The sequence below is a fragment of the Odontesthes bonariensis genome, chromosome 6 (assembly GCF_027942865.1).
Source record: "Odontesthes bonariensis isolate fOdoBon6 chromosome 6, fOdoBon6.hap1, whole genome shotgun sequence".
NCBI classification, from domain to species: domain Eukaryota; kingdom Metazoa; phylum Chordata; class Actinopteri; order Atheriniformes; family Atherinopsidae; genus Odontesthes; species Odontesthes bonariensis.
This window is the reverse complement of record NC_134511.1, coordinates 26,073,656-26,087,367: the sequence shown is the minus strand read 5'-3', so window position 1 is coordinate 26,087,367 and position 13,712 is coordinate 26,073,656. Positions and strand designations below refer to the sequence as shown.

At 41.5% G+C, this 13,712-nt stretch overlaps 1 protein-coding gene across 3 annotated transcripts in view; it reads right to left on the bottom strand.

Moving 5' to 3' along the window:
• abca2 (ATP-binding cassette, sub-family A (ABC1), member 2) overlaps window positions 1-8,816 on the bottom strand; it is a 169,942-nt gene extending 161,126 nt beyond the window's left edge. For all 3 annotated transcript variants that reach the window (XM_075468148.1, XM_075468150.1, XM_075468151.1), the window contains exon 1: window positions 8,429-8,816. In XM_075468148.1, coding sequence (XP_075324263.1) covers window positions 8,429-8,494 — 66 coding nt within the window. In that variant the 5' untranslated portion in view covers window positions 8,495-8,816. The remainder of the gene's footprint in view (window positions 1-8,428) is intronic.
• Between the last annotated feature and the right edge of the window lie 4,896 nt (window positions 8,817-13,712).

Below are 13,712 nucleotides of genomic sequence, written 5' to 3'. Positions count from 1 at the left end.
GTAACCTTTGTGTTTATTTAAAATGTGCTTTATAAATAAATTGATTGGTTGATTGATTGATTGAACAGGAAGGGGCCACTGGAACTAAGGGGCCAAGCCCAGATCCTGAAAAACAACCCCACACCATAATCCCCCCTCCACCAAACTTTACACTTGGCACAATGCAGTCAGACAAGTACCATTCTCCTGGAAACCGCCAAACCCAGACTTTTCCATCAGATTACAGGGGTGGAGCAGTGATTTTAAATGTGGGGGTGTTCCAGGGGTGGCACATGAGCACCACATCAAGCCACCACATAGACCGTATATAAAAAGGTCAAGTCTCACAATAGAGGTACGGTATCATAATTTACACCTTTTTAATCACAGACTTTTGAAAAAGCAAAGAAGAAGTTCAAGATATTTAAGTGGAGGGTTTGGCACATGTGATCCTTTTGAAACCAGGCGGCCATTTTGGGTGAGTTGGCTTTGAGTGAGTTGTATGGCTTTGTTTTTGCTGGCATTTTTAGTGATTATAGGACTGTTTAGGTGAGTTTGTCTGCTGAATCTGCTAGTGTGTCTTGTCCTGCCTCCACCTCTGGCACCCTCTATACTTTCATTACCCCTTACCCGAACCAGGGTTTGAATCCCATCCCTGCTTATCTTACCTCTTTTATTTCTCCCCCTACCCGAACCAGGGTTTGCATCCCCACCCCGCTGTGACTGGTGTGCAGATGGTGAGAGGCTGAGGTAGCTTGTGGCTGTAAAAGATGGTTGTTGTGGTGTGAGGAGCAGTGTTGGCTGGCATTAGGGGGGTGACTCTGGGACGCCAGTGGTCATTGTTTAGCCTCCTGAAGGTGTCGTGGGCCCAACTAGACGAAACACTGATGAAAGGAGGTCCCCACCTGATGACCCCAATGACATGTTGGTCAGCACTGCTCACTGGTCTATATAGGGAGTATAGGGAATTACTCACTGAGTCTGGTCCTTTTATTTATTTTTCTTTAGCACAAGTTTCTTGTGTTTACATTGAATCTATCACGGAGTTATCACTGTGGATTTACTGTAGGCTACAAAGTTCCTGAAAAAAACTCTGCACTTCATGGCTTGATTGAAAACTCTCGAAAAGATATAACTGCCCTGAGCCCACCATAGATCGCCAAAAGAACTCTCTCTGTGTGCTCTTCCAGCCTCGATGTTAGACGCCCGATGTGAACGTCCATGATTAATATCACCATCATGCAGACCATGAACATGGTGGCCTCCCCGCTCTCCATATTAGCTTCTTTGTGGTGTTTTTTTCTTCTCTCCTTACTTTTTGCGGGTTTTGTTTTGTTGTTGAATGTGGCGCTAAAGTAACATGTCACTGACGCAGACGGCTGCGTCGCATCAGTCCTGACCTGGTCCCAACTCATGTGCGAATGCAGACTGAAACAGTTCCGCTGGGGAAGGACAGTTATCAGAACGAAATTCGAGGAGGACCGTTCTTAGAACGGCTCTGTCCGAAAGCGGCTTATGTTTCCCCATTAAGTACCGATGCGTGGCTTGCGGGGGTGTGTGTGGGGGGGACGCGTATGTCTTGCTGGAGACATACGCGTCCCCCTCTTTACATTAACAATCTGGGCAAAGTGAGGCTACACTTCTATAAACTGGAGATGCATTTAGCTGCCTTTGAATACTCTGACCTGGTGGTGGTAGACTGGCTCCTTATGTCTGCCCACACTGACTTGCCTGGTTGGGAGCTGGTTGGGGCTGCTGGTTTCATGGCTGGGGTCTGTCTGGGCCTGATCTGACTTGGGCTTCTTTACAAAGAAGTCTGCAATATTTCCCGTTCTTTTCATTGTTATCTGTCCCTACACAAAATAATAACCTCAATATTGTGTTAATCTTAAACTATTTGTCTCCATTCTTGTGCTTTAACTTACTTTAAAATAAATTACCAGCCTAGCTACTATAAAATTAAACTAGATCATGTAGGTTAGTCAGTTTAAGTAGCTTGGCTAAAGTTAAACTTTTTGACCTTAATAATAACAAACAAGCTTATACGTCAAATCAATATTCACCATTGAAATTAATGGAAATGACGATGGCCCTGTTCTGCATTTTCACAAATCAAAATAAGGTTTCAGAAATCCCAGACGAGCTTTTAATAAATGTACAGCCTTTTTTAAATAATTGTATCCAGATTTGAGCAATGCAACTACTGTAGTTTCCATACGGGACCTTGTTTTGGCCGATTAAAATGCATCGGATGCCAACTTCAGCGTCGTATAACAGCGGCTCTTAACTCAAAAAACTTGTATGTCGGGACACTCGTAACTCAAGGTACCACTTCATAGTGCTACATAGCTTCATGCTAACGTGACATTAGCCTTTCATAACTTTAGCCTCCTTGTAGAGTGTAACAATTGGCAACAAAATCTCTTCTCTAAATGTGCAGTCTTTAAAAAACAATGACTCATTTGGAAATCACATTAAAACTTAACTCAAAATGATGTATTCCATGAAAGTAGGTTCACTCTGACAGTAGGCTCAACAGGACACTCTCTACCCCTGCCACTCATTTAAAAGACGCATTCGGGTCGCGCATCTTTCAACGAGACTTGCCTATCAATCAACTGGAGTGACACCTGAGGTGTCCAATCAGGTTCCAGAGGCCTCCAGAGGTGGCCGTTCGGGAGTCGAAAGAGCCGGCTCCTGGAAAAGAGCCGAACTTCCCATCACCAGCTCCGACTGGCACGTAAGTCTCACAATATAGTTAATCTCTGACGTAATATCAAATTTCCCGGGTCGTGGACAACAGTCTATGATTGGGTGAATGTCCGTTCAGTTTGACCAATGCCTTTTCGTGCAGCGTAAGGGGGCTCAGGTGCGCTCCATTTTGTATGTTGGTGCACTACGGGGGTGGGAAAACGGGTTTACCTTTGGAAAATGTGGGGGGGAGGAAATCGCCTAGCTGTAAAAGTGGGGGTGCGACGCCCATGTCAGATTACCAGATGGAGAAGCGTGAGTCATCACTCCAGAGAACGCGTCTCCACTGCTCTAGAGTCCAGTGGTGGCGTGCTTTACACCACTGCATCCAAATTTACACACCTGAATTTAATTATTTGGATGGCTGAGTGAATACATTTGGCAATATAGTGTAATAATTCTGTTTACAAAAACAATAATGATGTGCTCACATGTACTTGTTGGTCTGTACAACAACTCATCATACTGGCTCTGATGCTTTTTCACTGCTCTCCTGCAGTCCAAACGTCAGCTGAGGAGCATATTAAGATTCAGAGTTTCCACTTGTCTGAAGTGAGCCAGTACCTTTCAAAGTTCAAGGGGTGTTACATTTTAATAGTTATAAATTAAGAAATTCTTATAGAATTTGGATTTTTCCAACGCTAGACTGGTCCTGGCATATCTCAGACAGCTGGTGTGCACATCACAAGACACCCTGCAGTTCGCAAATCAGCCCCATGTTGGGGGTGATGATGCAAACATCTTCCAGCTGCAGAAGGCTTACTCCTCCCTGGACAGACCCACACCCAAGTCCGGATCATGTTCTTAGACTTCTCCAGCGCCTTCAAAACCATGCAGCCCAGACTGCTGAAGAGCAAACTGGAGAACACGCAGGTGGGTGCTCCTCTGGGTCGATGACTATCTAACGAGCAGACCGCAGTTTGTGAGATTGCGGAACTGTGTGTCTGATCGTCGATTAGTAATAGCCATAACTTTGGAAAAAATATCCTTTATCTACAGTTATAACTGAAATGCTGGCAGGTGTAAAATACAACCCCAAATCAGAAAAGGCTGGTCTTTATTTATTATTATGATTACAATTAATTGGGCAATAGTATTTAAGTGCCTTGAGATGACATTTGTTGTAATTTGGCGGTATATAAATAAACTGAATTGCATTTACAGAAAGTATCAAGTAAGATATTTCATGTTTTTTCCTCATCAACTGAACTTAATTTGTTAACATACATCCATTCTTGCATATCAGGGCCAGAACAAATTCCAAAAAAAGCTGTAACAATAAAGCTTTTACCACCTTTTAAACGTGTGTAAAATGTGCAATATAATACGTAAATGTAATGCTAAATGCTAAAACCAGTATTTCTGCAACTGACCAACAGCTGCTCCTGAAACTGAAACAATTGGTAAAGGTAAAAAAGCTATCTTTTCATTTTCTAAACCTACTTAATCCAATTCAGGCTTGCATGGTGGCTGGAGCCTGTCCCGGCTGCAATTGGGCAAGAGGCAGGGGTCAAGGTAAAACTGGGTAGAGACATTCAATTGAAAAAAATATGTATATATTTCTAGATTTTAAACATTTACAAACATTTTAATGTAAAAGTAATATGAAGGTTATAGTATGCATTTTATAGAAATATAATAAATGTTCTAATAATATAAAAATGTCAACTGCTACTTCAGGTTCCCCTCTGGGATGTGTCCCCTGTCTCTCACGTTTTTTGCTTTCCCCTGACTGTTCATCCAGCTCTTACTCTCTGTCCCACTCTCTTCCTTCACCATTCTACCCCTCTTTCTATCAACAGCCAACATAGAGAATGAACTATGACCGCTATAGATTAATATCATTTGAAACATTGTGTCAATACACTGCTTAGTTGTGTGAAATCATTGTGAGATCCACTGATTGACAATGGTTCTTCTTGCTCGCACTCTCTCTCTTCTCTGATGTCTAATCGGAGGCGCACATGAATGAATTCATCTGTTCATAGAATTGTTCCAACTGAACAATACCTTGTTGTAGCAAGTGGAATCAGGTAAATTCATCCTAATCTTACTTTCTCAACTTAATTTGGTGTTTTTGGGTGGCCTGCTGAAAGAAAGAAAGAAAGAAAGAAAGAAAGAAAGAAAGAAAGAAAGAAAGAAAGAAAGAAATATAAATATATAAATGAATACATATATACACAAACAACCTTCCCAAAGAGTGACCCAATCAGAAAGGCAAAACAATTCAATATCTGGTATCTTTGTTGGTGAAACGGAACGCAAAATTACTTTATACGCGGATGATATTTTGGTACATTTATGGCAACCCCAAACCTCTGCTCCCTGCCTGATTAAGGTCATTTCATCATTTAGCGTCTTTTTGGGATGTAAAATTAAATCTGCAAAATCCGAGGCTATGCCCCTGGGGTCGTTAACAAGTGTTCCAGATATGGCTGAGCCCCTCTCCTTCCGCTGGTCTCCCACCGGTTTCACTTACTTAGGAGTGCATATAACACCCACTTTTGGTCAGATGTTTAAGTCCAACCCCCCCTCTCCCTCCCTCTTGGATGCTATAAGGGCAGACTTAAGCCGCATTCGGACTGTAGGAACCTTTGGCAGTTCTTATAACCTTTTAATCCACGGGGCCGTTTTCTCCCGCTTTCGCACATACAGGAACTCGGGACCATCTCCCTCAGTTCCTATAACCATTTTAGCTCCTTCTCCTCAGCTGGGTCTGTTCTGGGTTCTATAGGAACACATCTGACGTAGATGTTTGGTGGTTGGTTGCTACGCCCCTTGTCATGTTGTCACGGCTGAAATGTTTCCTCATACGACACGGACACAACCGGCGCGTGTTTAATAAGTTAAACTTACACGTGGTCTCCTTTGTCTGTGGCGCTCTGCTCTCCTTCCTTCATGAAACGAAGTATGGCCTGCGCTCCATCCTTCGTCTCCTGACTCTCTCTGTGTGCTCTTCCAGCCTCGATGTTAGACGCCTGATGTGATCATCAATGATTAATATCACCATCATGCAGACCATGAACACCGTGGCCTCCCCGCTCTCCATATTAGCTTCTTTGTGGTGTTTTTTTCTTCTCTCCTTACTTTTACCGGGTTTTGTTTTTTTCTGTTTTGTTGTTGAATGTGGCGCTAAAGTAACACGTCACTGACGCAGACGGCTGCGCGCGGCACATCAGTCCCGACTCATGTGGGAATGCAGACTGAAACAGTTCCGCTGGGGAAGGACAGTTATCAGAACGAAATTCGAGGAGGACCGTTCTTATAACTGCGTTCTTAGAACGGCTCTGTCCGAAAGCGGCTTTAGACCCCTGGGCCCCTCTCCCTCTTTCCTGGCTAGGTAGGGTTGCTCTTGTAAAAATGAACGTCCTGCCCAGACTGCTATACCCACTGCAAATGATCCCTATCTTATTATCCAACAAGATTATTAAGTTGTTTGAAGGCTGGCTAAGCTCCTTCATTTGGAGCAAAAAGAAGCCCCATCTCTAAATGAGAAAACTTCAAATGGCAGGTTGTGATGGAGGGTTAGATGTACCAGATCTAAGATTTTACCAACTGGCATCACACCTGTGGGTGATTGCAAGCTGGCACAACTGTGATCCAGCCTCGATTTGGCATGATATTGAATCCTCTCGGTCGAAGTGTCCTTTGATGAAACTACTGTTTATGAATAATCCTGAATCTGTTAAAAAGCACTGCTCTGACCGTTTTACTCTCAGTACCATCAGAGCCTGGAGATCCATTCGCTCTATAGAAGGCCAGGCTCAGTTATCATCTCCTCTCACTCCCATTCTTGATAACCCCGACTTCCTGCCAGATTGTAAGGACCAGGGCTTTAAAGTGTAGAGCATCCAAGGGCTGAAGAAAATAGGTGATCTATTTAAAGGCCAGATTTTACTATCCTTTCAGCAGTTGCAGTAGAAATTTGGTTAATTTAATTTGGTGACTTCTACAGATATTTACAAATTAGAGATTTCATAGTTAAAGACACCACCTTAATGTCTAATAACAACACTTCATGTGTGGAAAAAGCCCTGTCTCTGCAGATTAGTAAGACATACATTACTGTTTTTTACAGAGCCCTAAACTCTAATTCTCCTCTTACCTCACAAACCATCAAGCAAGCTTGGGAGAAAAATGTAGGCGTTGCTATAGATGATGCTGACCGGCACGAGGTCTGGTCTCAGGCTATGAACATTTCTGTATGTAACCGCACCAAATAGTTCAGAGTTGTACATCGCACACATATAACACCTGTTGTCAAGAACAAAATGGACGCTAATATTTCCCCGCTTTGCTGGAAGTGCAATTCTGAGACCTGTAATTATGTTCACTGCCTCTGGTCATGTGTGAAGTTACAAAGGTATTGGTCTAGTATCTTTGGTGTCTCAATACGGATGGACCCTACGGGCCTGATACTTGGTCTCCTGGATGCTCGGATTACTGACAGTAAACACGAGAGACTTTTCAATATACTGACTTTTGCTGCTAGAAAGAACATTCTACTCTTCTGGATCAGGGATGTTGCTCCAACAAAAAAATCATGGCACAACATTGTTATGGACTGCATTCCTAGTGAATACATCACATGCTTCACTCTGAAATAGATGCTTTCTATAAGGTCTGGGACCCTTAGTTGCAGCATATTGGGCCCACACTGTCATCCTCCTTGCTTCGTGGATTTGCCAGATCAGCCAGGCCTACCTTTGTGACTATTTTAAGTGCTCACTATCTAACAAGCACCTTGTAGCCTTGCTATGTTTGTATGCTTTGTATTGATTCTTATCTGGATACTGGCATGTCTGGTTGCGGGAGACTGAAAGTGAGGAGGCTGGATGGAAATTGTGCCCACTGTCATTTATTTTTATTTTCATATTTACTGTACCCACATGCCCACATTCTGCTGTTTTGTCCTTTTCTGTCATGTCTGAGCAGTTCTCTGTGTTTTATGTTTTGAGAAAATGTAATAAAAATATTTTTTTAAAAATCAATAAAATAATATACATATCTTTTTTTTTAACCAGGGAACAAAAAACGTGACTTTATAAATAAAGTGGAAAATACTGAATCTCAACTTTAATCAGTTTCTTGCAGATTTCCATTCTCCATGTTCTGCCACTCCTAGTTTCAACAAGGAACATCTGCATAACCCAACTCACCTTATCCTCTCTTCTGAAGCACTTTGTAACAACATTGTAACAATTAACATTGTTACGAATAGTGCTATGCAAAAAATACATTGCTGTTATTATTATCAATATTAACTACCTATAGGCATTTTTAAAATCCCCTTTCAATACAACATCAACAATCTTTAGACAGTGGCCAAACTGAAACATCTATCTACTTCAGTTTCATATGCAAACAGGTTCAGTCCCACAGCATGCCACTTCCCTTCTTACAGTAGGAAGACAGAGCTGAATTACATGACTAAGTTATCGACAAACAACAACCTGTATGACTGCATGGTCACCTCCTGCTTCCAAGCGACGCCTTGGCATTAAACCCTTCCATCAGTCCCTCCTTAGCTGACTAACTGCGGTGTTATTCTACTGCCTGATGGTTGCCTTATAAAGCAGCACAAATAAGGGCTGCCGGCAGTGCAGTAGGGAATGATTGATTGCTTGTTAGTTTGTTTAATTATTTATTTTTTGGTCGGATTTCACAGATAGTCATGTGAACAAATGTTTTGTCCTACCGGTCCCCTTTTCTTCAGAGAGATGTTCTTCCACAAAAGAAGATGAAGCTGGTGTAGGAATCCCATTTTGCCTCCTTATTCTGCTTAAGTATGCCCTGTATTTACCAGCTTAGCATACTGGCGGTGGCCTATAACTAGATTTAAATACACGTTTCACCTCAGTCTTGTTTTCGGGCATCCCGTCCGCGCCTTTAAAGCGCTGAATGTGTCGGCCCAAAGGAGTAATGAATGATATAACGCTTATCACTTTTTCTCGTTGCCTGTGACAGGCCTAAATAGACTGGACGTATTTTATCATCCTCCGCATCTTGGCCTAGCTTCCCCGTAGAGACCGTCCAGCTTTGTAACGCAACGTTTTAAATTGCAAGGATGCAGTGTGAGAGCAGCCGTCAAATAAAGACCGCACAGATTACAAGCGACGTTTCCGGCCTGGCCTATCAAAACAAAAGCCCCACAACACCCTCACTGTCGGAAATACAGTACTTTGGAGTCTATTTTCTTGAAAATAGTTATTAACTTATATTCATAGTTATGAATTACTACCCACATTTGTCATTTTAATTAATTTATATATATATATATATATATTATCATTTCCTTAATAATCTATACAATTTTCAAATTATACATCTTTAGTGATGTGCAGCGTTGCCTCAAAGCAAGTGTCTTGTGGATGTTCAGTCTGGTTAACTGGGTCCAGGCTATGTGGGTAACAGCCCCGTGCTCCATATGCATGTTAGATTAATGTGCAATATACACATAAAAACTGAGAAGAATTGACTGAAAAAGTGTAGTCTGAAGCTTAAGCTTGTTACACTTACACTCTAAATAAATAATACTGCATAGCACTTAATCAGTGAAACATTTTTACACTTAAAATATTGAGTTGAATTGAAAGCTCTCAAATCTATTAAATCAAAACATGAGTAATGAGTCAATCTAAAATAACATTTTCAATTACATCTGAATTAATTGACTTGGCACAAGTACCACATAAATTGAGTAAATGGAATTTAAATACTGTGTAAAACATGTAGAAAACTTGAGTAGAACATTTCATACCACAGGCAACTCAATGTGCTTTACATAAAGACAAGGCATTTAAAAGAACAGCATAAAGCAGCAATTTAAAGAGACAAAAAATAGAATAAAAATTAAAAACACAGTTAAAAGCAATCAAAGAAGAGGGGAAAAAGAAAGATATAAACTCAACCATACGCACACCGAAAGAGAAATGTTTTTAACCTGGATTTAAAAGTGCTTACAGTTGGGGCTGATTTCAGTTCTGCTGGTAGTTTGTTCCAGTTGTGTGCAGCATAACAGCTAAAAGCTGCTTCACCGTGTCTATTTTGAACTCTGGGCTCCACTATCTGACCTGAGTCAGCAGATCTCAGAGCTCTACTGGGTTTATACTCTACTAGCATGTCATTCATATATTCTGGACCTAAACCATTCCGTGATTTGTAGACGAGCAGCAGAACTTTAAAATCTATTCTGTATCTGACCGGGAGCCGATGTAAAGACTTGAGAACTGGGGTGATGTGATGTGATCTCTTTGTTCTGGTTAAAACTCGGGCTGCAGCGTTCTGAATGAGCTGCAGCTGTTTGAGACTCTTTTGGGGGAGTCCAGTCAGAAGACCGTTACAGTAGTCAAGTCTGCTGGAGATGAAAGCATGAATCAGCTTCTCCTGATCTGTTTGGGACATGAAACCCTTAATTCTGGATATGTTCTTAAGTTGATAAAAGGCTGATTTGGTGACTGATTTGATATGATTGTTGAAGGTCAGGTCTGAGTCTATCAGCACGCCGAGGTTCCGGACTTGGTCTTTAGTTTCTAGAGACAGTGACTCAAGATGTTTACTGACAGCAAACCTTCTTCTCTTTGTTGCCAAACACAATTACCTCAGTTTTTTCTTGATTTAACTGAAGGAAATTTTGGTTCATCCACTTTTTGACTTGCTCTAAGCAGTCGCACAATGACTCTATACGACTGCAGTCATCTTATTTTCAAATAATTGAAAATTTGCTAATGACTTACTAAAAACATTTGTTATACTGACTGATTTTTTTTTAACTTAATTCACTCCATGCTGTATTTGATTGGAGGATATTCAGTAATATACAAAAATGACTAAGATCTCACGAAACATTCAAATCTTATTTGAAAACTTTCTATGATAAAAATAGAAAGTATTTTTCCGATGTTTGCACGTACACTATATTGCCAAAAGTATTGGCTCATCTGCTTTTACACGCATATGAACTTCAGTAACATCCCATTCTTAATCCATAGGGTTTAATATAACGTTGGCCCACCCTTTGCATCTATAACAGCTTCAACTCTTCTGGGCAAGCTTTCCACAAGGTTTAGGAGTGTGTTTATGGGAATTTTTGACCATTCTTCCAGAAGCACATTTGTGAGGTCAGACACTGATGTTGGACAGAAGGCCTGGCTCACAGTCTGCGCTCTAATTCATCCAAAGATGTTCTATTGGGTTTTCTATTGGGTTGAGGTCAGGACTCTGTGCAGGCCAGTCAAGTTCTTCCACACCAAACTGGCTCATCCATGTCTTTATGGACCTTGCTTTGTGCACTGGTGCGCAGTCATGTTGGAACAGGAAGGGGCCATCCCCAAAATGTTTCCACAAAGTTAGGAGTATGAAATTGTCCAACATCTGTTGGTATGCTGAAGCTTAAAGTTCACTGGAACTAAGGGGCCAAGCCCAGCTCCTGAAAAACAACCCCACACCATAATCCCCCCTCCACCAAACTTTGCACTTGGCACAAGGAAGTCAGACAAGTACTGTTCTCCTGGCAACCGCCAAACCCAGACTCCTCCATCAGATTGCCAGATGGAGAAGCGTGATTCGTCACTCCAGAGAACGCGTCTCTACTGTTTATGTTTATTTTGGGCGGCACCATCCCGATAAAGCTTTCCATATAAGGAAATGTGTTACTCAACAGATAACAGTCCCTTCTTTCTGTTCATGTATTTTACATGTTTTAAGACATGTGTACAGATGTGATACAGTCTTTAAAAGCGTAATTAAAGCCCCTCCCCCTCCCTCTCATTCTTCAAAGCTTGTGATGTTTGAATGATATTAAATTGATACTGAATGATAATTTAAGGGTTACATCTACAGTCAGAGGGGAGGATCAGGTGGATGTGGACTTATTTTGATTTTAGAAATAAAAATAAAAGATGATGGCACTAAGGATCCATCCATAAGGGCTGTGTTATTACTATTTCACAATAAATCTGGTGTGTGCGTGTAACTGCTGTCATGTAGGTGTGTCGGATACCGTAAGATCATGACAATGTCATGAGTCCGTGGTCATTTTCAAAACGCACTCCAAAAGCAAATTAATGATATTCAAATAGTTTATTACACAAAAAGGAGCAACAAACATAGACAAACACTGTTCACTTATTGATATAAAACTAATAAAAATAATAATAATACGTTTTGGGTAGCCTAATATATGAAATTGGTTTTGTTTGCAGCACCGGGACGTCCGACACAGGTGAGCTGTCATTGATGTCTGTAATTGCAATTGCAGACATTAATGTTGCCAGCATGAAAAAGATGCATGGGCTCTGTGGAGAGCTTCGCTCCAGCATGGCGGCTGTGACAGGTCACTGACACTATATTTCTGCTTAATCTAACATGTTTCAGACTCGCCCGATTTACATTAATATCTGTATTTTGATATTTGAAATTTCAGGGGATTTTGATAATAGATGATTAAAGTTGATTTGTGAGGTTGTGGAGTTCCTCTACAAAAATAGGCTTTAATAGGCTATTAAAGGAATTGTCGGAAAGGCGGGATGTTTAAAAAAAATAAAACATACCATCATTCCGACCATAGGAGGAAAAAAGTGTCGGAATGACAGGACGTTTGATAGAAAATTAAGTGTCGCCATTCCGACAATTTGAGGCCCATGTCGGAATGGTGGCATGTAACCGTTTATGTTTATGCATTTAGCAGACGCTTTTATCCAAAGCGACTTACAAATTAGGATATAACATTACAGCTAACATCAAAGCTAACAATAAGCTATATAGAAGGAAAACACTCGTCAGGCTCTGTCAGAGGTGACAAGAAGATGGGAGCCGTTCCATTAAGGACTTTGTAGGCTAACATCAGTGAATTTGATGCGGGCGGCTAAGGGTAGCCAGTGGAGCTCAATGAACAGAGGGGTGACGTGTGCTCTTTTAGGCTGATCGAAGACCAGACGCGTTCTGGACCATCTGCAGCGGTTTCACAGCACAGGCTGGGAGACCAGTTAGAAGAGCGTTGCAGTAGTCAAGGTGGGAGATGACCAAGGCCTGCACCAGGAGCTGGGTGGTGTGTTGGGTTAGGCATGGCCTGATCTTTCTTATGTTTAGCAATGCAAAGGGCATGATCGAGCAACGGAGATAACATGATATTTGAAGGTTAGTTGGTCATCAATCATGACACCCAAGTTTCTAGCTACCTTTGATGAAGCAAGAGTTGGGGATTCAGTTTGGATGCAGATGCTGTGGTGTATGGTTGGTTTGGCTGGGAAGACAAGAAGTTCAGTTTTATAGAGGTTTAGTTGGAGGTGATGGGCTTTCATCCATTTCGATATATCAGAGAGACAGATGCGTGCTCAGACCGTGTGGTCGTCAGGTGGGAATGACGGATAGAGCTGGGTATCGTCAGCATAACATTGGTATGAAAAGCAATGTGATTGGATGATCTGGCCCAGTGAGGTGGTGTAGCTTATCTTGACTGTTGCTTGTTTTTAATAATTTTAATTCATTCTAATTATTTTATTTGTTACTCTTTATATTCTTTTAATGCTTCTTCAACTTCCCGCTATAATGCTTTTACTTTATGTAAAGCACTTTGAATTGTTTTGTACATTAAATGTCTTATACAAATAAACTTGACTTGACTATATGGCAAAAACACTGCTATTCCATTGGCGGCGTGCTTTACATCATTTGACGCTTTGCATTGCACTTTGTGATGTATGTCTTGGATGCGGCTGCTCGGCCATGGAAACCCATTCCATGAAGCTCTCTACGCACTGTTCTTGAGCTAATCTGAAGGCCACATGAAGGTTGGAGGTCTGTAGCGATTGACTCTGCAGGAAGTCGGTGACCTCTGCACACTATGAGCCTTGTTTCCAGTATGCAGTCGGTTCAGAACGGTTCGCTTATTTCAGTTTTTCCACTACCACGAAAGCGTACCCGTGGTACCCGTTACCATTTCTGTAACCCTTCTGCTTGGGGTACCTAGCATACAGCACCGG